Genomic DNA, 25,399 nt, shown 5'->3' with positions numbered 1-25,399 from the left:
ATATATTTTTTAAATATTAAATTGTAATTAAAATATTTTCATTTTTATTACACACTGAATTGCAGACTTTTAAAATTAACAGAAAGTAAGAGCAACAGGCATATTTTACCCTGTTGTTGAACCTTGAGTTTTGCTCCTTTTGAGTTTTGCCTTTTTGTTCGTGTCAGTCCTTACGTGCTCCTCGCCTTCCATCGATGTCCAAATATCATGTGGTTTTTGCAGAGACAGCTTAACCGCACTCATGCATATTTGGCTCCTTGATAGCGGTATTCTTGTGATGTACTCTTTGCCTCGCTAGTACGCTATTGTGGCAACCGTTTCTGCTAAACGTATTCTATGGGTGAAATGTGACAAAATAGTCATTTCCCTCTGCATTTCGCGTTACATATTTACAATGCAATACCTTTGTCATTGCACAAGTACCACTTTCACTGCGCAGGTACAAAGACTTTGCCGCTTCTATTATTGCCGATGCTATTATTGATGATAAATTAAACGTTGAACGCAAAGATAAAAATGCCAGTAAGTAGCAAATGAAAGCAGCATCGGCACCAGTACAGTACAAACGGTCTTGTATTACAGTTTTTATAATACAATTTGAAGCCGGTGTTGGTTATACTAAGATGAATCTCCCACCACGTAACTTTATGCTTTTGGTAACTCGGTACAGTTGTCTGTGTGATTGGTCGGTTTTTCAAATTATGAACCACGTGGCATTCTGGGAATTCTGAAAAGCATGACAGCACGCAAAATGAAAACGAAACTCTTCCCATGGCAGCAGTGAGAGCAAAGCAAAAGCCGTTTTGTTAAATCTTGATCAGAATGGCGGTAGACTTAGAGCTGGCTGTGTGAAAGGATTAACCGTAAACTGAACATTTTTGCTGTGGAGTGGCGCGCCATCTCGAGGCAGAAGCAACTCATACTTACCTGGCAGGGGAGATACCATGATCAAGAAGGTGGTTCACCCAGGGCGAGGCTCAGCCATTGCACTCCGGTTGTGCTGACCCCTGCGAATTCCCCAAATGTGGGAATCTCGACTGCATAATTTCTGGTAGTGGGGGACTGCGTCCGCGCTCTCCCCTGATTTATGGTATAACGAAAGAACACACTGCTGATCAGTCTTTGACAGTGCTGTTTTCACTCTGCCTATTCTCCATCTCGCCGCTAGGTGCTTTTACCAAATGGTGTATATGTATTGCACTTGCTGTGCAGTGACTGCAACGATCTGATTGCTTTGTTGGTCAAGTCGAAGCAATTCCTCACGCTCTACAGCTTTTGGCCGTGGATCCTGCTCCAGTGAGAGAACCTTCCACCACTTATTCTGTTTACTGTGTCATTGTAATATTCCCCTGTAAATATACATTTTGCAGTCTTCAGGATAGCATTGGGTGCTATATCCATTCATCTGCCATATCAGTTGCAATTTCCCACACTGCATATATTTTAAATGGTTTAAAAAACTGTTCTTAAAAACTATTTACATTTGGCAATCCCCAAAGGGAAAAGCTGAAAAGATGAAGAGGAGCTACACCTCATTCCTGCAAGTTATCTACAACAGAGGTAAAGTGTTCATAGAGTGTAACTATTGCTCAGACCTTTTAGATGGAGACATTTTTACCAGGAAGAAACTTTTTTTTTTTGTACTTTGTGTCTCTGGGTTGGTTGGCCACAGAGTGTACAAACAGGGAGATTTTGTATCCGTGACAGTTTGTCTCCAACACCTGAGGGGGCTTCCTTCAGTTTATGCTTGTACTGCGTAGCTCTCGCCCAGGCTGAAGGACTGCCAGTGCTGTGGCATGTGCTTACAGCCATGGCCGAAATTATCGGCAAGGTAAACTTCTTGTGGACAAAGGAAAACGTAGATCTCTGGAGATTGTTGGTATTTTTCCACAATTTTTGTTCTCAAGTCCTCAGACAATTCTCTGCTCTTTCTGTTCTCTGTGCTTAGTGTGACACACAGACACAACAGAAAGGTTGAGTCAACTTTTCTCCATTTTCAATGGCTCCAGGTGTGATTGCTATATTGCCAGCACCTGTTTCTTGCCACAGGTGAGTACAAACAAACATCATATGCTTGAAATAAAACGACTTACCCACTATTTTGAAAAGGTGCCATTAATTTTGCCCGGCCCATTTTTGTAGTTCTGTGTGACAGGATGGCAAATTTGGCTTTTTTCTCAGCTTTACTTGTGTTGATCCAATGCACGTAAAGGAAATAAACGTGTGTATACCAAAACATTTGTAATTGCAACAATATTCTGGGAGAAATGGTGCATTTTCTGGAAAAATTCAGGGGTGCCGATAATTTTGGCCACGACAGTAGAAGCGGGTATCATGGGCACAGATGGACAGACTGATGTGGGCAGACCAACAGTCACAGGAGCTGACTGACTGGCGAGCATTATGGGCCGTGTGGAGGGGCCAGCAATCACAGGGGCTGCTGCAGATGCAGAGAGGGAGGTCACAGGTCTGGGGATGGTAGAAGTGGGTGGGGTTTTTCTCAGCGGTGCTGACAGTGGTGGTTGTGGCCGGGAGAGTGGCATCACCATATCTGTCCTTCCCTTTAACACCTTTGTGCCTGCCGTGCTGGGTGTGGGCACATATTCCATTAGGGTGTAGTCTGGTGGAGGGAGGACCGCTGGCTGGTGTGGTGCCGGAGGTGGGTCAGCGGATGAGATGGAGCTGGTGTTTGTGATGGTTAAAGGCTGTTTCGTTGCATGCATGTTGAGGAGCCTCTCTTGGTGACGAATGAAGTCCCGCACGGTCTTAGTGTTAATCTTTGGCAGAGGAATGCCAGCTTTGCACAGAACTGGATCCTCCACCAAAATCCGGTGCTGGATTGGTTCGTACGCCTTTAAGGTAAAGGTTAGGGCTGCACGATATATCGTTTCAGCATCGTATAGTCAAACTGCAGGATGTGCGATGTTAAGTAACGCAAATTAAATTAAGCGGTGTGGACAACGCTTTTGGTGTTTTTGCTGAACTAACAAATGTCACACTGTTCTTATTCTTAGACAGACTTTTGTGGATTGTTTAACATAATTTAAATCAATTTAAAGGTTTTTGTATATGGAGTCGACACGCAGCTTTGCACCGGCAGCTAACAAACATGTCGATCACAGAACGAACCACCAAGCACAAACATTCTAACCATTTAACCCAGCATTATTTTGTCACTCATGTTAACTCTCATATGCGATAAGCTTCCATAGTTTAATGCTCATGCTCTGTTTAGTACTGATTAAGTTATCATTACCATTATATTTTGGCTAAATCAGGTCAATCTTTCTAGAATGATTAATTATATCAATACAGCAGCGGTCACTAACAGGTGGACTGCGCCGGACACGGACCCAGAAGCTGTTCCATACGGACCTGGACCGATAGCCCTTTGTTTGCGCTAATGTGCCATTAGTGTTAATAACAGCAGCAAAGCGACCAAAAAGCCGTAATGTTCCTAACAGTGTGACTGCTTAACAGCAGCGAAGCGAACACACGCAACCAAAAATCTGTAATGTTCCTAAGAGAGTGGCTGGTCTGTCCTGAAATCATATAGCTGAAAAGTTTTCAAATACAGTATGTATTATATAACATGTTGGATAAATAGACATAGTTTACTGGTGATTTCATGTTCGTGGAAGTTTCTGCTTTTTAACATATGTATAAAGAAATATCTGTTATATAGATCAACTCAGGTGAAACAAAAATTGTACGTTTTCAGCATCTGGCACACCACTCATGATTTCAGACTTGTGCAGGAAATCTTACAGCAAATCTATATTCCATTATAAACCTAAAATGAGCTACGTGACTTCCGGTTATGGCCGCCGTCTAAAGCAGGCACGTTTTTACCAAGCTCCGACATTTCCTGCACTACAACCCTGTTTTAAATTGTGTATTTGATATCTTGGGGTGCAGACTTATTCTTTTTTTTTTTTTTTTTTTTTTTTTTTTTTATGAGAAGTATGCCTGGTCCAACAAAAACTACAAAGGAGAAGGGGAAAACGGTAACGCAGACAAAACTCTCTGAATTTGGGAGACCTAGCAAAGAGGCTAGCCCAACTGAGGAAGATGGCGATAGCATTGCAGCTAGCGCTGGAACCCCGAAGGAGCATACTAACGCTAGCAGTGAATTCATGCATATTAAGGAGGAGATTCTGAAGGCGATGTGTGAGCTCAGGTCTGAGTTCGTTGGTAAACTGGATGGCATTTTGAAGGTGGTGGAAGAAACGGCAAAACAGCTAACCGATTGCATCAATAGAGTTGGTCAAGCTGAAACGCGTCTTTCCACGTTGGAGGACGATCATTTCACATTAAAAGACATGGTTGGCAAGCTGGAACACGGACAAGGAACCCTCGAGAATAGGCTCACTAATATGGAAACGAGGTCTCGCTTGGGTAACGTCCGCCTCGTCAATCTACCCGAGGGAGCAGAGAGCCCAGACCCCTGTGCGTTTCTAGAGAGCTGGCTTCCAGATGCATTGGATATGCAACTGCGGACGCCGATAGTGCTGGAGCAAGCCCACCGCATTGGACCAAAAAGGGGCGCGGGAGACCCCCCAAGGCCCCTAATAATGAAGTTCCAGTACTAGAGACAGAAGGTCGCCATGATGGAAGCTGCAAAAAAGGACATTCGCTACAAGAATATCCGTGTGAGGCTTCACCAAGACTTTGCTGCTGAGGTATACAAACAGAGGAAGCAATATGGCTCTGTGCGCAAACAGCTGTGGGAGCTGGGACTGAGACATGGCATAAGATCGCCGTCTACAATGCTGGTGACGTACAGAGGTGAAACACTGACCTTCAACAAGCCATCAGACGTCGAGGTTTTCATACGCAAGGTTAAAGAACAAAGATCTGATTAAAAGGTTGGAATTATGTCCAACTGATATCTGTTTTATGCTCGTGGTAGCCATTTTATTTCTTGCCTTATCCAGATAAACAAGCTGCATTTATATAGTAGTTCAAGCTAGCTTCACTGTTTTATTTCGCGGGTCAGGCGACTGTTACGAACAACCTGTAATATTTATTTAGATAAATCCTTTTATAACTTTTTTAGTTGACTATCTTCAAATCTGTGCGACCAGTATACTGAACAGGTGACCATTATTTTATACGGAGTAGGTAAGCGTTAGGATTATTCCAGTTTTTTTTTCTCTTCTCTGTTTCTGCGAACCATAACAACAAGGGTGATCGATCTTGGATCTGTCCCTAAGGGTTAAAGGAGGTTAACATAATTGGGGGGTATAACCACCTAGTGTGGAGGAAGGGGTTGTTTTTTGTTTTTGAAGTTCAGCCAGTTCGTGGCATTATGGTTTTGTGGTTACCCTTGCCTAATCAAACGGCTTACTGGAATTACATTTCCTATCTTTTTGTTCAATGTCACAGAGTGTGAAGCTTAAATTTATGTCCTGGAATTGTAGGGGTTTACAGAAAATTAGAAAGATTAAACAAGTTATGAATAAATTAAAGGATTCTGATGCAAAGATCATATTTCTACAGGAGACTCATACTGTTAGAGAACATCATGTTAAAATAAGTAGAAGATGGCAGGAGACTGTTTACGCAGCCTCATTTAATTCACGGGCGCGCGGAGTTATGACTCTTATCCATTGCTCAGTTCCTTTCCAAGTGTCAAACACAATTGAAGATAAATGTGGCAGGTATTTAATCTTACAAGGTTCATTAATTGGAATTAGTTTGAATCTTGTAAATGTTTATGGTCCGAATGTGGACGATCCAACCTTTTTCACTGACTTTTTTTTTTACTCTTTCTTCCCTCCCAGGGGCATACTTAATTGCAGGGGATTGGAACTGTACCTTGGATCCGACCAAGGACCGTTCCACAGGGGTTGATCAAATGCATAATAAAAGTAGGACAACCATTAAACACTTTTTGAAGGAGCTCAATTTAATTGACGTGTGGAGACATTTTAAGCAGGACGAAACTGCGTATTCCTGTTACTCTGGAGTATATAAAACTTTTTCTCGAATTGATTACTTTCTGATCTCAGCTACACTAATTTCTAAAATAACTGCTTTTATGATGCTATATTGCTATCTGATCACGGACCGTGCGGTTTTACGTATACAGACAAGGCTCTGGCAAGGGATCCACCCAGATGGAGTCTAAATCCAAAATGGTTATTAGATGATAATTTTGTAAAATATATTGGGGATGTAATAATTATTTTAAGGATAACACAACCGAAACAACAGCTGCAATCAAATGGGATGCCTTTAAGGCTGTTTTGAGGGGATATATTATAAGTTATACGTCATCCAAATCTAGAGATTATCATAAGAAGAGATTACAACTGGAATTGAAAATAAAAAACCTTCAGGATATGGTAATTAACAACTACACAATTACTACGGAAAAGGAATTATTAACTCTAAAGGCTGAATATAATAAAATGTCAGCTGATAGGGCAGCCGCTGATATTATTAGACTTAATCAGACCTTTTATGAGCACGGAGAGAAATCTGGGAAATTATTAGCATGGCAAATCAAACAATTGGAATCAAGGAAAGCAATAACTTCAATTAATAAAAGTAATGAAATAGTGACCGACCCTGTTGAGATTAACAAAGAGTTTAGAGAATTTTATGAAAAATTATATGACTCAGAGATACATAATAATCCCAATGTTCAAAATATGTTCTTGGATAACCTGGAAATTCCGCAAATTCCGAGTGATTTTGTGGAAATATTAGAAGCTGATTTAAAAGAAATGGAAATTGACAAGGCCATAGATAATATGAGGGCAAATAAGGCACCAGGCCCTGATGGTCTTCCAATAGACTTGTATAAAAAATTTAAATATAAATTGCTTAAACCCCTTTTAGAAATGTTTCTGGAAGCCTTTCAATGTGGGAATCTCCCAACATCAATGACGGCAGCGCTGATAACACTGCTGCCAAAACCTGGAAAACCAAATAATTGTTGCGGAAACATGAGACCAATTAGCCTATTGAATGCTGATTTAAAAATTTTATGCAAAATTTTAGCAAGGCGGCTTCAGGAGACTTTACCTTATGTAATACACAGGGACCAAAACGGATTTATCCTTGGACGACTGGGGTTTCATAATGTTAGGAGAGTTCTTAACATTATTCAGGGTCTGGAGGAAACCTCAGGTAAGGCTCTTATCTTTGGATGCCGAAAAGGCATTCGACAGGGTGGAGTGGCCTTACCTTTTCAGTGTCTTGGAACGATTTGGATTTGGGAATAATTTCATAAAATGGGTTAGGTTACTGTATTCAAACGCATAGCTAAAATTATAACAAATAAGAACATCTCACAGCCGATAAAAATAAAAAGGGGATGTCGTCAGGGCTGCCCTCTCTCGCCTCTTTTGTTTACTCTAGCAATTGAACCTCTGGCAATAGCCATAAGGAATAAGGCAGCGATAAATGGAATATACCTTAACGGTGAGCATAAGGTTGCACTATACGCTGACGATGTTATCTTGTTTGTTTCACACCTGAGTGAGACTATTCCAATTATTTTAGAGCTGATTAGCACATTTAGTAAAATCTCAGGTTATACGATAAATAATACAAAATCCTCTATTTTACTGCTTAATGAGAGAGAAGCTGAAAAACCAGCTCCACAAGTTTCATCCTTTAAAGTCGTGGAGCATTTCACATACTTGGGGATAGAAATTAGGCGCAAGTTAAACTCGATTGTTAGAACTAATTATGAATCTCTAATGAATGACGTAACAGGCCTAGTAGACAGGTGGATGCCCTTGCCATTGTCCTTGATTGGCAGAATCAATGTCATAAAAATGACTATACTCCCTAAAATATTATATATTTTTCAGAATGTGCCTTTACCACCACCTGATTTTTTCCGTAGGATTAAGAAGATGTTTATTGGATTTATATGGAAAAATGCTAAAGCTAGGATTCGATTGTCTTTGTTACACATGCCATATAGTAGGGGTGGCTTAAAATGTCCTAATATAGTTTGGTATTATTGGGCAACTCAATTAAGGTCAATTAAATTTTATTTCGAAACAGGAGATTCCCCACAGTGGAGGGAAATGGAGTCAGGGGGTCTAAATTTGCCATTACCACAATATCTATACTCTGATAGTATTTCTAACCTAACAAAGAAAAGCAAAAATCCAATCGTTAAAAATATGATTCGAATTTGGTCTAAGGTTCGGAAGTATTTAAAGGAGCCCAATAACTTATCTATATACACTCCAATTTGGGGTAATCAGCATTTTGTTCCGGGAAGAGCAGACACCATTTTCCAGCAGTGGGCGCTAAAAGGGCTAAAGACAATGCAAGACCTGTATAAACCAAATTCTGATACATTAATGTCCTTTGATGAATTAACATCAATGTATAATATAAATAAAAAATATTTCTTCAAATTTCTTCAGCTTAGAAGCTTTGTCAGAGCAAATCGGGCGAAACTGACCAAACCCCCAAAAACTGTTTTGGAAAAAGTTCTCTCTAAGACTAGCCAAAACAAAGGAGCTATATCAGAACTATATCGTTTATTATTATCCAACTCTCCTGAAAATTCAAACTCTAAATTGAGGGCATGGAACGAAGATCTCGCGACAACTATTTCAAAAGAGGATTGGGAATATGCGTGTCGCGAAGCACATAGGCAACTGGTTAATACTCGATTCAGGCTCCTCCAATACAAGTGGCTCATGAGAATTTACATGACGCCAGTGTTACGACCCTGTCTAGGGGTTAGGGTGTAACAGAGGAAGGGAATGGGGAAAGGGGAACGAGGGGAACACAGGGTGTGGTGTACAAGGGAACACACGTGGACAAAGGGGATATTTTTATAGTTTTTTTATATTTTATTCACGCAAGACAGACACAGAACAAATGATCCAGGTGCGTAAAACTCAGGAGTGACTATTGCCAAAATAATAAACAAAACCCACTTACCAAACACAACCCCTATCTAGCTTAACTAAGTGCGAAAACCAAATAACAAGTGTTAACCCTTACTCCCTATCCAAAAACAGTCACAAAAACTTCCAAACAAAACCGGCAATCACTCCCTAAGCACCAAACAATCATACAAAACATACACACAGTAAAGCGTCAAAGTGAGAGGGGCGCGCGAAGACGTAAACCAAAAACAAGCAAAAGATCGGTAACCAGAAATCAAGCAAAAACCGGGCGAAAGTACAGAGAGGGGTAAGGCAAAGAATCGTTAGTCAAGGAAATCAAATGTCATACACAAGTAGTCAAAACCAAAGAAAGTAATCCGCAATAATCAAGAAATGAGCTAAGCTCTCGAAGTGTCTCTCTGTCCGGCTTTTATCCCTCTCCGGACGGACGTGACGAGGTCGGGCTGGGCCGGAAACGAAGGCGGGGTCCGGAGGTAGGGGTGGAGCCAGGCCAGGTCGTGGGCATGGTCGTGGGCGGAGTTCGGATGTGGAGGCGGGGTAAAAACAGCAGCACGTAACACCCCCCCCCATAAGTGTGAACCTCGTAGGGTTCACAATTTCGATCCATCTCAACAACATATAGAAAAACACATTTCACAGGATTCACAATCATTAAAATCCACAATATACAATTACACACCCAAATTACAAATCCATCAGGAACGTGAGAGGGCATCCGCCACAAGGTTACTGGCTCCTCGATAGCTGGGACAGGACGCAAGGGCGCAGGGGGAATCACCTGATTTGGCTTCCCTACCAGCTGACAAATGTGACACGATCGACAGTATTTCTTAACCTCCATATCTATACCAGGCCAATAGAAGTACTTTAGTACACGAGCGAGCGTCTTTCTAATACCTAAGTGTCCAGAGCATGGGTGGTCATGAGCCAAAGCTAGTACCTGGTTTCTATGGGAACACAGAACTACTATCTGAAATAGTATAGCCCAATCCAAAGGATTCTGAGGAGGTGTCCACTTCCTCATTAACAGATCACGGTCAATAAAGTAAGCCACTGAATGGTCTGCTAAGGTCGCTTTTTCTACGGCCAAATCAAAACACTCCGTCAGAGACGGGTCAGCTCCCTGAGCGGCGGATAATTCCTTTCGCGTACACCCACCATCTATAGCTTGAGGTAATTCTGGGTCTTTTATAAGTGGGGGACTAGCACATGGGGACGGAATAGATACCTTTCGTTCAGCCATGAAGGAATCAGCCAGGTCGATGTCTGCTAGTTGTCTAGCTTGAGCACGAGTAAGGACACAAGCGGGAAAAGCACCAGGGAAATCAAATTCTAAATTGTCAGAGCCACTCTCCGGTTCTGACGCTACCTCAGGTAGAGGAACTACCTTACCTCCCGCAATGTCATTTCCCAAAATGAAAGTTACTCCCGAAACAGGAAGACAAGGTCGAACAGCAACTTTCACAACACCCGAAAAATCATTGGTCTCTAAGCAAACCTGGTGGAGAGGCACTCTCATGGTTCCTAACTCGATACCTTGGACTAGAACGTCATAACCAGCATAGGATGAGTCATCAAAATTTAACACAGTGTCCAATATGAAGGACTGAGCAGCACCAGTGTCCCGCAATATAGTGATGGGGTACTTCACATCAGAGTTTCCAAGTGACACAAAACCATGGAATACAAAAGGCTGGAAGGAGGGTTCAACAGAGTTAGGTAACAACGGAACATCAGAAACAGGAACACAATCCGTAACAAGTACCTTTTTCACATTCGAACGAGCGTTCTTGCGTCGTAACGCAGGACAAACAGAGATGAGGTGACCAGCTTCATGACAATAAAAACATTCTCTAGTTTCTACCGGTGGGGCCATCGGGGCAACCTTCGCAGGAGGCGGCACCGGTCTGGGATGGAGCTTACGAGGCAAAGGAGTAGGGACAAACACAGTTCTGTGGGTTAATACAAACTCATCGGCGAGGGTAGCGGCTTCCGCAAGAGACATAGCTTTCTGTTCATTCAAGTAAATAACCACACGATCAGGCAAACAATTTTTAAACTCCTCTAACAAAAGCAGTTCCTTGAGCTGATCGAAGTTAGTCACACCACTAGCGGTACACCATTTATCAAAGAGGAGTGACTTTTCCCGAGCGAATTCCACGTGGGTTTGCGAGGCGGATTTACAAAGCTTCCTGAAATTCTGCCGATATGCTTCAGGCACTAGTTCGTAAGCTCTCAAAACTGTAGCCTTCACAATGTCATAGTCGAGACTTTGCTCTAAACCAAGGGCTGAACAGACCTCTTGAGCCTTCCCCACGAGTTTGCATTGCAGCAGTAAGGACCAAAGATGCCGGGGCCAATTCAAGGTGGTCGCAATGCGTTCGAAGATGGGGAAGTAAGCGTCTACCTCATTTTCCCTAAAAATGGGCACAAGTCCAATGTGACGGCTTACATCAAAGCCAGTAGTTTCCCTTTCAGGGGATCGAGTAGGAACCGGGGGAGATGGAGCATTAGGACGCACACTCTCGTCCAGTGAACCTACACCGGCACGAGCAGTGGAGCGGTCGGCATCAAGGGGCGAGCTTACCTTACGAGGGTGAGGAACAGGCGGTTTTGGACCTGCCCTCGCCCTTTGCATGTTAGCATCCCGTTCTGCCTCCAACTCCAAAGCCCTAATTCGTAAGATTTGGGCTTGGCAGTCCTGTTTCTTAATCTCCAGTTCGGTTTCTCGGAGTCGAATTGTGAGGAGAATCTCCTCCTTAGACGAGCCGGGACTTCCGGGATCCATGCGAACCCCTGGCACCGGGCCTTCTGCTTCCGCCGACGCAGGAGACCGGTGTGGGCAAGGTGCAACACCCGAAAGTTCACCTGGCTCGGGCAGAATACCTTGCATGACTAATTCGTCGTGCAGGACCCGCTTAATTTCCTGCTTCGACGCACAAATCGGAATCCTGACGTTGAAAAACCCCGCAATGGCTACTAGGTCAGCTTTCCTGCAAGATTCAAAGTGTTCCTGCGTGGGGTTCAGGGTAAACTCGAGCAGGTCAAAGGTAGCCATACTGCAATCCCAAGTACACCAACTATCCCCACTACAATCAATCCGCCAAGCAAAACCGAAAGTACACAGAAGGACAACACAGAGGAACGAAGATATCCCAGACAGGAATATCCCGGACGAGCCCCCAATTCTGTTACGACCCTGTCTAGGGGTTAGGGTGTAACAGAGGAAGGGAATGGGGAAAGGGGAACGAGGGGAACACAGGGTGTGGTGTACAAGGGAACACACGTGGACAAAGGGGATATTTTTATAGTTTTTTTATATTTTATTCACGCAAGACAGACACAGAACAAATGATCCAGGTGCGTAAAACTCAGGAGTGACTATTGCCAAAATAATAAACAAAACCCACTTACCAAACACAACCCCTATCTAGCTTAACTAAGTGCGAAAACCAAATAACAAGTGTTAACCCTTACTCCCTATCCAAAAACAGTCACAAAAACTTCCAAACAAAACCGGCAATCACTCCCTAAGCACCAAACAATCATACAAAACATACACACAGTAAAGCGTCAAAGTGAGAGGGGCGCGCGAAGACGTAAACCAAAAACAAGCAAAAGATCGGTAACCAGAAATCAAGCAAAAACCGGGCGAAAGTACAGAGAGGGGTAAGGCAAAGAATCGTTAGTCAAGGAAATCAAATGTCATACACAAGTAGTCAAAACCAAAGAAAGTAATCCGCAATAATCAAGAAATGAGCTAAGCTCTCGAAGTGTCTCTCTGTCCGGCTTTTATCCCTCTCCGGACGGACGTGACGAGGTCGGGCTGGGCCGGAAACGAAGGCGGGGTCTGGAGGTAGGGGTGGAGCCAGGCCAGGTCGTGGGCATGGTCGTGGGCGGAGTTCGGATGTGGAGGCGGGGTAAAAACAGCAGCACGTAACAGCCAGAAAAACTGAACAGATACAATCAATGTACCTGATATTTGTATGCACTGATTCTAAAGGAACGTTGCTTCATTGTATGCGGCAATGCCCTGAGGTTGAAGTATTTTGGGAAGAGGTTAGAAGAGCAAAAGAAACATCCAAAAAATCCTATGCTTCTTATTTTAGGCATTTACCCCAAAAAGCACGACTTCACAAAGAATGATCGAGCAATGATAAACATGTGCCTACTGCAGGCCAAAAGACTAATTGCAATAAAATGGAAGGAGATGCACAGGCCTACACTGGCACATTGGGTGAGACAGATGCTCTTGGTGTTTCCTTTGGAGAGAATTACTTATTTTAGGAAAGGAAAACTGCCATTATTTGAGAAAATGTGGGGATCTTTTAAAAACTTTGTGGGAAATTCCTACTTCGAGGACAAATGAGAACTCATTTTAAACACAACTGTAAACCGACATATCTATTACCTCTGAGATATATACGTTAATGTAGCTGGCTGTACAGTTTATAACAAACTGAATGTTTTTCTTGGCAAGGTTTTCTTTTTCTTTCCCCCTTTTTTTTTTTTTTTTTTGTTATTTTGTCTCTGTACAATGTTTTGTTCATCTACGTTTGGGAGACATGGTTATGTACAGTTAACCAACAAATGGTCTGTAATTGGGATGTACTGTATTTATATAAAACAATAAATATATTGTTGAAAAAAAAATAAAATGAGCTACGTCAAAAGTGTGTTTACATGGTTAAATACAAAAGCATACTATTTACAAGGTAAGAACTGTTACATGTGTGTGCAGACATCTCGAATTGAATTGCACTGAATTAATTTGATTTGACAGTCAGGTACTGATTACATGCAATTTTGATACAACTGATATGCTACTTAAATATACATCACACTAAATAGTAAGACATTATGATCTTCCGGACCTTTGCTTCAAGAAATTTTCTCTAACTTGACCTCTTTAAATTTTAGTTGAATACCCCTGCAATAGAGCTATTGAACTAATTAGAATTTTTAAAATCCCAATATCGCAATATATATCGCAGAAAGAATAAATATTGCAATGTGATTTATTCCCAATATCGTGCAGCCCTAGTAAAGGTCTTCTCAGTTTAAAAAGTTTAAAAGGGTCACTTGACAGATAGCATGGTCTCAATACCACTCATACTGTATTTGTTATGTATTGTTTTATATATTTTAAAAACTAACATAAGATGTATATTCTACTATCCCCTTTAACAGTGGTATTAAATGTGATATACTTACTACTTCATGTATCCCACATCGTGTACCACAAGCCACTGGATCAGAGTATTTTCATACTGTCCAAATGGCAGCACCAGCCTTGCCAGCAGGGGCGGATTAACGCACAGGCTAGATATGGCTTAAGCCTAGGGGCCCCACATGTGCCAGCCTGCAAGGGGGCCCCCATTGGCGCAGAGGGGGGCGGGGTTGGGGGGCCCACAGACTACTGTAGCCTAGGGGCCTCTGTGCACCTTAATCTGCCCCTGCTTGCCAGGCATAGCTGACGAGACGGCGCAGCTACACCGAGGACGTGAACGAGCTTCTCCGCACAGGTCAGGACGGTGGTCTGGTTCAGCAGCTCCGGTGAAGGTTTGGGGAAGACCAGGGCCGCTGCTGGCCAAATGGGTGTCCTAAGCAGAAATTTTACTTTTGTGCCTCCTCCCCCAAATATTACGGAAGTAAAAATAAAATAATAAAAAAAACACCTACTATAGGGGCCAAAATAGAACTTTATTCAAATACAATTTATTTATGTCTTTACTTTTATCATTTATAAATTACAATTGTAGCTCTTAGGGGTGGCACGGTTCACAAAACCCACGGTTCGGTTTGTATCACGGTTTTAGGGTCACGGTTTTCGGTTCTGTACGGTTCTTGTTATTTTTTCTTTTAATCTTTAGCACTCCAGAAATGTACTTCAGCATATGATATATATAGCTTAATTATCCACAATTTAGGATACAGTATTAAAAAAGTTATATCATGTAATCATGCATAAACTGAATTTGACTTGACTTAAAGCACATTATTAAAATTATTAAACATTATTAATCCCAGAACAGTAATAAAATAAAAGTCTTGCCTTAACATAAATGCTAAAAGAATAGATCGCTTTAATCGCTATTACAGTTGGGTATGGGCACGCGGTCTTATTTAGAAAACATACAAAAAGAGACGTATATAATGTTCAATCATTCGTTTTGTATTTGTCCGGTCCACGGGGTTAATTTAATTGGGGATCGTTAAAATGATAGATCACCTATTTTGATTAAGCCTGATTCGGTTTATATATATAACGTGAAAAAAAACGGTATTAATTATATTGAATGTTCTTGAGTAATCGATAAAATCAGTTTCTGTGTATGTACAAGACATCAATCTGTAATAGTGCAAAATATGTCCAGTTGATATGTCTAGTATGATCATCTGGCAATAGCCACACAATAGCCTGTGTGGTCAGACACTGTGCAATAAACAGAATTTTTAGGAACATGGCAAATGTTCACAACGCTGACCGGGTAAGCAGAGGCGAGGAGACCTAGGATCGGGGGAATGCAGGGTTTAATGAGCAAAAGGAACACAGACGAGCGGTAAAGCAGAATTACAATATAATGACCGGACTGGAGAAAGAAACGGAAACGCGGACTAAATACAATGGAGTAATGACAAATTTGACAACAATCAGGAACAGCTGGTAAACACGGGGAATCCACACAGGGTTAACGAGGGGGCGTGGTACACGGAAAGAGCGGACGATCGAGGCATGACACTCACTGGAGTGCTTTGTCACAGATAACTTAATTTTCTTTAACAAAGTGCCTAACCGCACATTAAATAAAGTCACACAACAAAGGCGCACAACAGGGTTCAGATGTTGTGCTATCGGTTGGCTGAAAGTTAAACGTTTTCTTCAGAGACAGGGTGGTAACGCCGAAAACACGAGCTAAACGCAGCAAACGAAAGGCTACCGGAAATTACTTAGCTGGCTGAACTTTTACCGGAACTACGTCACACCGCTCTGTGCATTATAATAGCCTATTCTTTCGCGCGAAAGGGAAACACACTGACGTCACATACGGGGCACGAGGCTACATTGCGCATGTCATGAACCGTCGAACCGTGCGACGCATGCATGCTCCGAACCGCGACAAGCGAACCGAACGGTTCGGTTTTTTTTCATGAACCGTGCCATCCCTAGTAGCTCTACAGCAAAAAATAAACTAAAATTACACTTTAAATAAAACATTTATAATAAATAAAATAAACAATAATAAACTGAAATAAAATCAACACTGTCATCTGCTGGAGCTTTCCAAAGTTCAAAATTTACAAAGGCACACTTCTGCTTTTTCTTGAGACAAAGTCGTAAATGAGCTCTTCATATGATAAAGCCTTTGCTAATTCAGAGTTGATGCTGACAATTGCCAGACCACTCATGCGCTCTTGTGCCATAGATGAGCGCAAATGTTTTGATGAGCCTCATTTTAGAAAAACTTCGCTCAGCAGAGGCAACAGTTACAGGGAGCGTCACTGCTATGCGCAGAGCAATCCAGAGATTTGGGTACAACTTGTATATTTTTGTTTATTTGTATATGTATATTATTAATATTAATTTATTATAATATATAAAAACGATTTTTTTGAGCAGCTGGGATGGTGCCCCCCTGGGAGTTGGTGCCCTACGCAGACTGCGTACTCTGCGTATAGGGAGCGGCGGTACTGGGGAAGACCATCCTCTTCTCCCGGTAGAGTCGAGCTTCCTGCATCGCCACCAGTACAGCCTGTTGGCAAATTTCGGGGGCGTCTTGGTTAACGACGCGAATTACGGGAGTCGCCATCTTCCGTTTAAAGTAATATAATATATACGACACTACTATATACTTTTAAGTTAAAATGTGAACAATGCGGGTAGCGAAAACAGACTGTCGAAGAAGTGGTTCTGATGCTGCGTTTAGATGTTCTTTTGATTCACTTCGATTCGCTTGCTCAGTTCATATTTGCATACGCGTTGTCGGCGACCGTAGACTCTCAGCCAATCAGAGCGTTTAACCGTCCACAGTCAGCAAGCGACTGTAGACTCTCAGCCAATCAGAATGCTTAACGGTCTACAGTCTCCGTAGACTTTTGCACTACCATAGACTCAACTTCAGAATTGGGGGGGTGCGCCGTACGGTAGTGCAATTTGTAAACGATGCGATTGGTCCAGAGTCTACAGACGATGACATGTGCGGTTGGGCGTGTGGGTCTCTAGGATGCTTAGAATAATCATCGCCTTGGTTTCTGGTTATTGATTCTTCCTGGCATTTCTACCTTCATAGTATGCTGTGCAATTCACTACCGAATGTATGATAAATTGTATTATGTAAACAGTTGTTCAAACGTGTTTAGACGCCGTTTGAATTTCTTTCAATTTTTCTTTTGTGGCATTTACCTTGGTTTTAGTGATGCACTTACCTTATCCTGTCTACTGTCCATGACTTTTCTCCATTGTCAGGTTTTGATTTATGTACAATACAATATATGTAATATGTCATTTGACATTCACTATTGTCATTATTGTTCCTTTTGTTTGCTTGCCATGACAAATTCTATGTAATTCATGCAGTGTCTGTTGATAATAGTTCAGCTTTAATTGACATGTGCTATTCCTGTCACTTGTGACTATTTGCTTTGTGTTTTCAACAGAGAATTATGAGGCAGCGATGTGGGGAAACCAAAGGACTACCAGGAATACGCAGGATTATGTCTTCAAGGGTGAAGAACACTTTCATCCATGGCTTCCAAGAAACTGTTGTGTGATTTGGCAACGTTGTCAAAAGTGCTGGGATGAATAAAGTGCTGTCTAATACACAGTAACTCTGATGTCGTTATTAAAGGATAAAGCATGCTTTATTGTCATTCCAAAACTACTCGGGTCCAGTATAGGTAGCAATGACAATAGAAATCAAATCCAAAACAAAATACAATGAATAAAATACAGTAAAAATAAAATATTCAGATGAATAATAACATCAGAAGAGTATACCTATGAATATAAAGTGGACAGTGCAAGTTCAGAAAAAGCAGCAACATGTGGGTGCAAATTGAGTCATAGTGCAGCACTGAAGCTAAAAAACTACCCTTGATTGATCTTCACATTGATAGCTTTGTTGTACCATGGATGAGAATTCACAGAATTCACAAAGTGCAGAGGTTAATAATTGCAGCGATGCTCTGACGTGTAACACTGATGATTTACAGCAGCGTTGTACCATGCACCAATAAAATCACAGTAAAAGTGCAACGCTGAAGTTAATTACCCTTGATTGATCATCACATTGATGATAGCTTTGTTGTACGATGGATGAGAATTCACAAAGTGCAGAGGTTAATAATTGCTAATTGGCGATATCCAAAGGGAGAAAGTTAAGAGAAGCTACACCTCATTTCTGCAAGTTATCTACAATAGAGGTAAAGTGTTCATAGCTAGCTTACACTCTATTGCTCAGACCTTCAGATGGAGACATTTTTACCAGGCAGAAACTTTTCTTTTGTACTTTTTGTGTCCCTGGGTTGGTTGGCCGCAGAGTGTACAAACGGGGAGATTCTGTATCCGCGACAGTTTGTCTCCAAAACCTGAGGGGGCTTCCTTCAGTTTACGCTTGTACTGCGTAGCTCTCGCCCAGGCTGAAGGACTGCCAGTGCTGTGGCATGTGCTTACAGTCACAGGAGCTGACTCACTGGCGAGCATTGTGGGCTGTGTGGAGGGGCCAGCAATCACAGGGGCTGCTGTAGATGCAGAGAGGGAGGTCACAGGTCTGGGGATGGTAGAAGTGGGTGGGGTTTTTCTCCGTGGTGCTGACAGTGGTGGTTGTGGCCGGGAGAGTGGCATCACCATATCTGTCCTTCCCTTTAACACCTTTGTGCCTGCCGTGCTGGGTGTGGGCACATATTCCATTAGGGTGTAGTCTGGTGGAGGGAGGACCGCTGGCTGGTGTGGTGCCGGAGGTGGGTCAGCGGATGAGATGGAGCTGGTCTTTGTGATGGTTAAAGGCTGTTTCGTTGCATGCATGTTGAGGAGCCTCTCTTGGCGACGAATGAAGTCCCGCACAGTCTTTGTGTTAATCTTTGGCAGAGGAATGCCAGCTTTGCACAAAACTGGATCCTCCGCCAAAATCCGGTGCTGGATTGGCTCGTACGCCTTTAAGGTAAAGGTCTTTTCAGGACTGGCACTAGACCCTTGAGGCGAGTGCAGCCACAACAGTTTCACCAGTGTGTACATCAGTCTGTTGTGCTGCGCGCTGATGTCATGTTGGGCTGGGGCGTACCGCTTGGCCATCTTCACCCTCTGTACTACCACAGCCTCGAATGGGTCATCTCTCTTTGTGCGGCAGTAGAGGGTGTTGCCCCAGTGTTTTTTGTACAGCTGGTTGAACTGCTGTGGATGTTTGTCATGCTCTTCCATGGCATTCCAGGCTTTAAGGACCCTGTTCCTCTGCTCGGTGCTAAGTGACAGCTTGTCCTCTATCAAGCCAATCTCCACCAAGACAGAGCAGAACTTTTCCAGGTTTTGAAAGCCAGGAAGAGGATTTGGACTGCAGGCATCCTCCTTTAAAAAAAAAAAAAGACATACGAATGTGGTAAATACATGTGGTACAGTCAACCCCACAATTTCTCATACCCATGCTGGATATTGATTTATAGTAACTTTTCAGGTTTCCTCTGGCTGGAAATTGCATGCACATGTCACCACATAGTAAGAAAGACATTATTCTAGAGATATAAATGAACAAATATATCTGGATATTTTCAGCCAGAGGGAAAAATAAATAAGTAGTATTAATAATTTTGACCTTGACTGTAAGTCAAAGGCACAGACTTTCTGCAGTAACAATTGCGCTGTATTTCAATCTAGAAGAGACACAACTACTCACAAAGGCCGGAGGATAAACAGTGGAAGTGAGTCTTCCACTGTTTAGTCTGATGTGGGAAACGACAGAATCCAGAACATCGTTCTGTGCCGCCTCATCGCTCTGATACGCCTCGTCTGGATCGGGCTGCCCAGGCTGAACCACCTCCTCCTCCGGACCAGGTCCGTCGTCGTCAAGGCCGTTAAGGGAAAAGGTCCCAGATTCACCCGTGCTCTGGCTGAACAGGTACTCTAACCCAAGCGGCTCGTTGGAAGGGACATCACCAGGGGTCCGGAAATTCTCTTCCACAGTCTCCGAACAGCTGCCGATAGCGGTGTTGAGGCGGACGATCAGCGGCGCAGAGTAGATCATGTGGCGCCGTCCTCTGCCACCAAACATGGCATCCGAGCTCCTGTCCCAGTTCCACCGTGCAATGCCGCTTACCAGGTAAACCTGTTAGGGCCGCACTGCGCAATGAGGACCTGGACATCACAAAAAATTGTACAAAGGTGTTACAATAATAACAGGGCCATGTTTCATTTGTTAGAAGTGATCAGATTACACGTTCATACCTGGAATCATGCTTTGTGGTATCCTTCCAGGCTGTTGCGTCCACGCACACATTTGTAGTACGGCACATCCACATGGTTGATGGTTGTTACGGGCCACCCTTTACATGCTCATGTCTGGTGGATCCTGGATGCACTCTAGATGCCGCTGCTGCTCTGCCCAGATCTCATCAATGGCCGCTGTAAATGTATATAGATACATCCTGTGTGTCATGTTATACTTTTCACACTACAGATATTCGTGTTGTAATATCTTTTCTTTTTCCAGGCCTTTCATACCTGGTGTTTTGAAGAGGCTCACTCCATTCTCGTCCAGCCCGGCGGGACCTTTAAGCTCCTCAATAGCCAGGTGGATGAGCTGGAATGATTCCTGAGCCCCGAGTGTGACCCTCCGCACATGGTGTTTCAGCTGCTCCCTGGAAATGTAGAGGCGCGCTACATCCTCATCTGACGTGGACTTCAGCGCTACCGGGTCCTTGGCTCTGACAGCCTTGATGAGCAGCTCCAAGTCCGTGCGGTTGTATGCCAGCACTGCCCCAGCTACCGCAGTACTGGGCGTACGCATGTGGCGTACTTGAAGTGGCTGCGTCAAACCGGTGGATCCAGTGAAAGATGTCCAGACACACAACCATCCCACTGTCCACCCAAGGCTGGAACATGGTCTCCACCGCTGTCGGGCCCTTTGCACGGCAGCACCCGCGGTCCACATACAGAATCCTGGGGACAGGTTGATTTGTTGTTAGATTTTATTTGATAGGTGATTATTTTATGTGAAAATCATTGAATAAAAATTTGAAAAAGCAGCAAAGGTCTTTTTATGTTTTCATTTTATCATATAGTTTGTTTACATACTTTCTTGGTGGAATCCATTTTCAGCACAGTGCCAAAAGTGGAGAGGATCCAGCTCTGGAAGTCCCGCATATTATCGGCCTCGGCCAGCAGGAAGGCGTGGCGCAAGAGACGTGCAGAAGGAATCTCTCTTTGAGGAGGTGGTGCCTTGAAGGTGTGCTTTAAAGCAGAGACAATCCCTCCGGGTTCCACTAAAGTCATGAGGAGTGTGGTGTAGAGGTCCTTGCATTGAAGGTACTCTTCAGCGTGATTTTCCTGTATCTGCCGCCACACCTTGACCATAGTGTTTCCTTCATTCCGCTCCCTCAAAAGGTGCACGACATTCCTGTCCACACCGCGCCTGTAAGCAGAGGCACCGTCAATATTTTGAGCTGAATTTGAGCTACTGTTTTTAAAGGATTTAAAATAAACACACACACACACACACAATGTGCCATATACTCACTTGGTGGTAAGAATGGCAAGAAACATGGCTTGATGAGCCTCGCTAAGTTGTGACAGAATAGCAGGATCCCATGCGAGCCACTGACCGATCGTGCCACCTCCTCCTCTCCTGGCTGCCTTTGTGCACGGTCCTCAACACAGAACCTCTGTCAGCATCGTGTACCAGTTGGACACGTCGCAGATGTGACGTACCTGAAGTAGATATTCAACGGCAAGAAAAAACAGAGGCATATGATGCACTGTGCTCCTATTTGTATGTTTAAATACACAGTAATAAATATTCCACTTTATTACAATAACTAACATTAATTAATGTGAATTAATACCCGGTGGTGGTAGCCAGACTTGTAGAGGTGAACATTCTGTCCTGCTCCCACACACGCATCACCTCGGGGACACTACAGGGAGCATCTCCACACTCCAACGGGACGCCACACAAAGACACGGCCGCGGAAAAAGAGGTCCAGGTTTGGCGGGGAACCTCCAACGTAGCCAGGACGCTCTGGTGGGTAAAACCACATGCGGTCTGACTTCATCACCCGTCGCCTCTTCAGGTGTCCAGTGTGGTCTCTGTAGGTCTGAACAGGTGTGAACATCCCTCTTTCGGTGTCCTCTTTGAGCCAGGAAATGTCAGCTGACATGATGCCATTGGGGTTTTCCCACAGACGCACCCAACCCTCCAGCTCAACCTGGGACATATCAAAATATTATTATACTTAAATACACATTGGCATGTATAGTTATACAAGACAGCACATTACTACATGGTGATGCACCATCTGTTTGCATACGTATGACTATTACTTACAGGGGATTTGCCTTGAGAGGACTCCACAGAAGAGGTGCCGCCAGTGGACAAAGGTGACTTCATCTTGACTGAGGTGCCGGGCAGAGGCTCCTTGAAGGGAGAAGATGTGTAGGTAGGTGCCCGAGAGGCGTAAGATTGCTGGGTGGAGGAAGAGGCCTGGACGGAGGACAATGGCTGGCTGGAGCAGGTTGCCTTGGAGGAGGACGCTTTGGTGGGAGAGCACACTTTGGTGACAGGCAGCTGTGAGGTGGAGGAGAACTGTGCACTGGAAGAGGCCTGGGTGGAGGATGCCTCAGGCTCCGGCTTCTTGGACCTGCCCGGTTCTTAAAATTACAAAGAAAGATTTTCAGTGTATCTAGCCAAATAATTTCACATTTTGAAAAACATATATCTGAGGTAGACATCATTACACGTCCGCCTACAATTACCTTCTCCCAAATCCATCACCGCCGAAAAAGCAGAGTCATCCAGCCATGTGGGGTCTTGGCTACTGGAGCTCAATTCCTGGTTAAAAGATTAAATAAATCCATAAATGTTTGGTGACCGTGTGTTTGATGTAATCAACAATGCAAAGTAGCAGTAATGTGAACAATTTACATTTACTATGCATGTGCCGCAACTTACCAGGTCCCTCTTGTCGTTAATGTATTTTCTGAATCGCTTCATCGTCACGCTTGTTATGTGTGTGACAGGTGTATGTAACCACCTGCTCACCGAACTGTAGGCCTTCCGGATGAGCTCCCTCTGGTCACTGCCCAAACACTCTGGCCTGTCCTTCTGGACTGAGTGCTGTTGGTAGAGCTCCCACATCTCCTGAAAGCTATGGTCTTCAAAGCGTTTCTGACCATATGCACATTGATCGATGTTTGCTTCCAAGAGAACTGAGACTTGCAGGAAGCTCTCTGCATACTCTGCCAGATAGTCTTTAATCCAGTGGTTCTGGATTGCTACCATTCTACAAGGGTTTGCCACCTCTTCTCTGGGCTTGTCAATGACACTGCAGTTACAAGCAACATGTTATAATTATTAGCAAGAAACCTCTGGAAAAGATTAGCATGAAATACACAAGTAACATCTATAATCTTAGTATAAATATATCTAGAGAAAAACTGCTTTTAGCAGCTAAAAAAAAATTACACTTAAGCGTAAATGAATATAAAGATGAATGCCTATGAACAATGCAATTGCAGATATCTACAATTATATTGTGGATATCTGTTGACGAGTAGATAGGACGCCGTTGTGACTAGGAGAAATAAAGTTTTAGATATCTTGAAATACATTTTCTACTAGTAGGAATGTAATTGTGGATATCCAAAATACATTTGGCGATCCCCAAAGGGAGAATCTGATAAGATGAAGAGGAGCTACACCTCATTCCTGCAAGTTATCTACAACAGACGTAAAGTGTTCATAGCTAGCTTACACTCTATTGCTCAGACCTTTAGATGGAGACATTTTTACCAGGCAGAAACTTTTCTTTTGTACTTTTTGTGTCCCTGGGTTGGTTGGCTGCAGTTTACAAACGGAGATTTTGTATCCGTGACAGTTTGTATACATTTTATTCTGTGCATCCCATGTATACTATTTAATCATTAGCGCTAAACAGGTTCTGGTGTTGCACACATAACTATTATTTTGTGCTTTACTGGTATTTTAAATGTAATCAGGTTATTACTGGATGACCTTGGTAGCTTAACCGGTTTATTCATACGCCGATCTCAGTCGGATTATTGCGTTTACATGGCATTTGAGTTACTGGCCATACACCGATCATAAACTTAATTGTATTCAGTTTACACTTACCGCAGGTAAATCTAAAAATCCACAGGAAGAAGTTCGCCGTGCAGAAACTCTTTACTTTCTTCAGTCAGCAGAAAACGAAGCTCATGCAGAAAAGTTGCTCGGTAAATTAAATTATTGTACGACTTCTCAATCTTTTTTTAGCGGCGATCAAATTCCGAGGGGAATGTCACGTCCAATCAAATTAGTGGGTGGGAGCTAGAGAATGCTGCATGCCTAACAGGTAGTCTACGGTCAAATTCTGCCAGACGATTGGCCGTCTACAGTCGGCTAAGCCAATCAGATGGCCGAACTGTCTACAGTCCGTCTACAGTGACTGTAGACTTTGCACTATCGTAGACTCGAAGCAATTGATCCCGAACGTCATTGGAGGAAAATCCGTGTGCACTGATTGGCAGAGGTGTACTATGGGAAAAGTTAAAATAACGTAAGTCATATTAAGATTTCGTTGGTGTTGTTAACAGCTTTAGCCATCAGCATTTTTGGTATAGTGTGTTTTAATTGTTCAAGCAATTGTCTTTGTTTACAGAGGTGGTGACTGTTGCTCGCCATGATGGTGAAAAGCAGGACCCTAAGTACATCTGCTTAATCATGTGACTTCTTTTAATCTCTTTAAAGCACAAGTAAATCATGTAGTTCATGGCATTTATGACGGTTGTAATGTTTAAGTGTATTTGCATAATCAAATTATATGTCATTCAAGTTATTTGATCATTTTTAAATTATATTTGTACAAGCAAATGCTGTCTAATTTGCTATGTGACAATGTTACTGTATCAGTGAATCAATCTATGAAACAAATTATTCAAAGTATATGTGTGTAATGCTTTGTCTTTTTTCTAAATGTCATTTACATTAGTCATTATAAAGGTTCTTGTTACTATTGGCGGACAGATTTAAGATAGATTGACCTTTCTCTTGCAACATGTAGAAAAGTATCATATTGTCCTTACCTCACATACTACATAGCATTTTTTGATAAATAATACTTTTTAATTGTTGCATTAAATAATTGACATTCCACAACTTGCACTGACCACATTATTGAACAAATTTGGTAAAATTATATAGATGTAAAAAAGCGCTCATACGATAGCATTATGTATAGATGTAAAAAAAAAAAGCGCACATAGCACTATTCTTTATTAAAAACAAAAATCCATTAAAAAT

General features: G+C 42.8%; 2 protein-coding genes, 1 long non-coding RNA gene and 1 other non-coding gene across 4 annotated transcripts; 2 read left to right on the top strand and 2 right to left on the bottom strand.

Annotated features, from left to right (window-relative positions):
• Positions 1-47: 47 nt before the first annotated feature.
• Positions 48-22,578, top strand: LOC140593253 (uncharacterized). Its single transcript, XR_011993503.1, has 7 exons — positions 48-1,296; positions 1,500-1,560; positions 1,949-2,049; positions 19,762-19,938; positions 20,068-20,203; positions 20,594-21,082; positions 21,202-22,578. It is a non-coding gene; the product is annotated as an uncharacterized lncRNA (long non-coding RNA).
• On the top strand, positions 920-1,083 carry LOC140593349 (U1 spliceosomal RNA). Its single transcript, XR_011993662.1, has one exon. It is a non-coding gene; the product is annotated as a U1 spliceosomal RNA (small nuclear RNA).
• LOC140593251 (uncharacterized) lies at positions 17,756-20,155 on the bottom strand. Its single transcript, XM_072717217.1, has 2 exons — positions 19,781-20,155; positions 17,756-19,455 (listed from the first exon to the last, which is right to left on the bottom strand). Exons 1-2 carry the CDS (start codon positions 20,153-20,155, stop codon positions 18,376-18,378), a joined length of 1,455 nt encoding a protein of 484 aa, XP_072573318.1. The 3' UTR covers positions 17,756-18,375.
• LOC111844772 (uncharacterized) lies at positions 21,621-23,458 on the bottom strand. The gene is made up of 5 exons (XM_023813550.2): positions 23,051-23,458; positions 22,855-22,930; positions 22,427-22,749; positions 21,945-22,307; positions 21,621-21,810 (listed from the first exon to the last, which is right to left on the bottom strand). The coding sequence occupies exons 1-4, from the start codon at positions 23,378-23,380 to the stop codon at positions 22,017-22,019; spliced, it is 1,020 nt and encodes a 339-aa protein (XP_023669318.2). The 5' UTR covers positions 23,381-23,458; the 3' UTR covers positions 21,621-21,810; positions 21,945-22,016.
• Positions 23,459-25,399: the final 1,941 nt, after the last annotated feature.

Source organism: Paramormyrops kingsleyae, chromosome 10, assembly GCF_048594095.1.
Source record: "Paramormyrops kingsleyae isolate MSU_618 chromosome 10, PKINGS_0.4, whole genome shotgun sequence".
In the NCBI taxonomy this organism is placed as follows: domain Eukaryota; kingdom Metazoa; phylum Chordata; class Actinopteri; order Osteoglossiformes; family Mormyridae; genus Paramormyrops; species Paramormyrops kingsleyae.
Note: the sequence above shows the minus strand (reverse complement) of the source record. Positions and strands in the feature narration are given on the sequence as shown.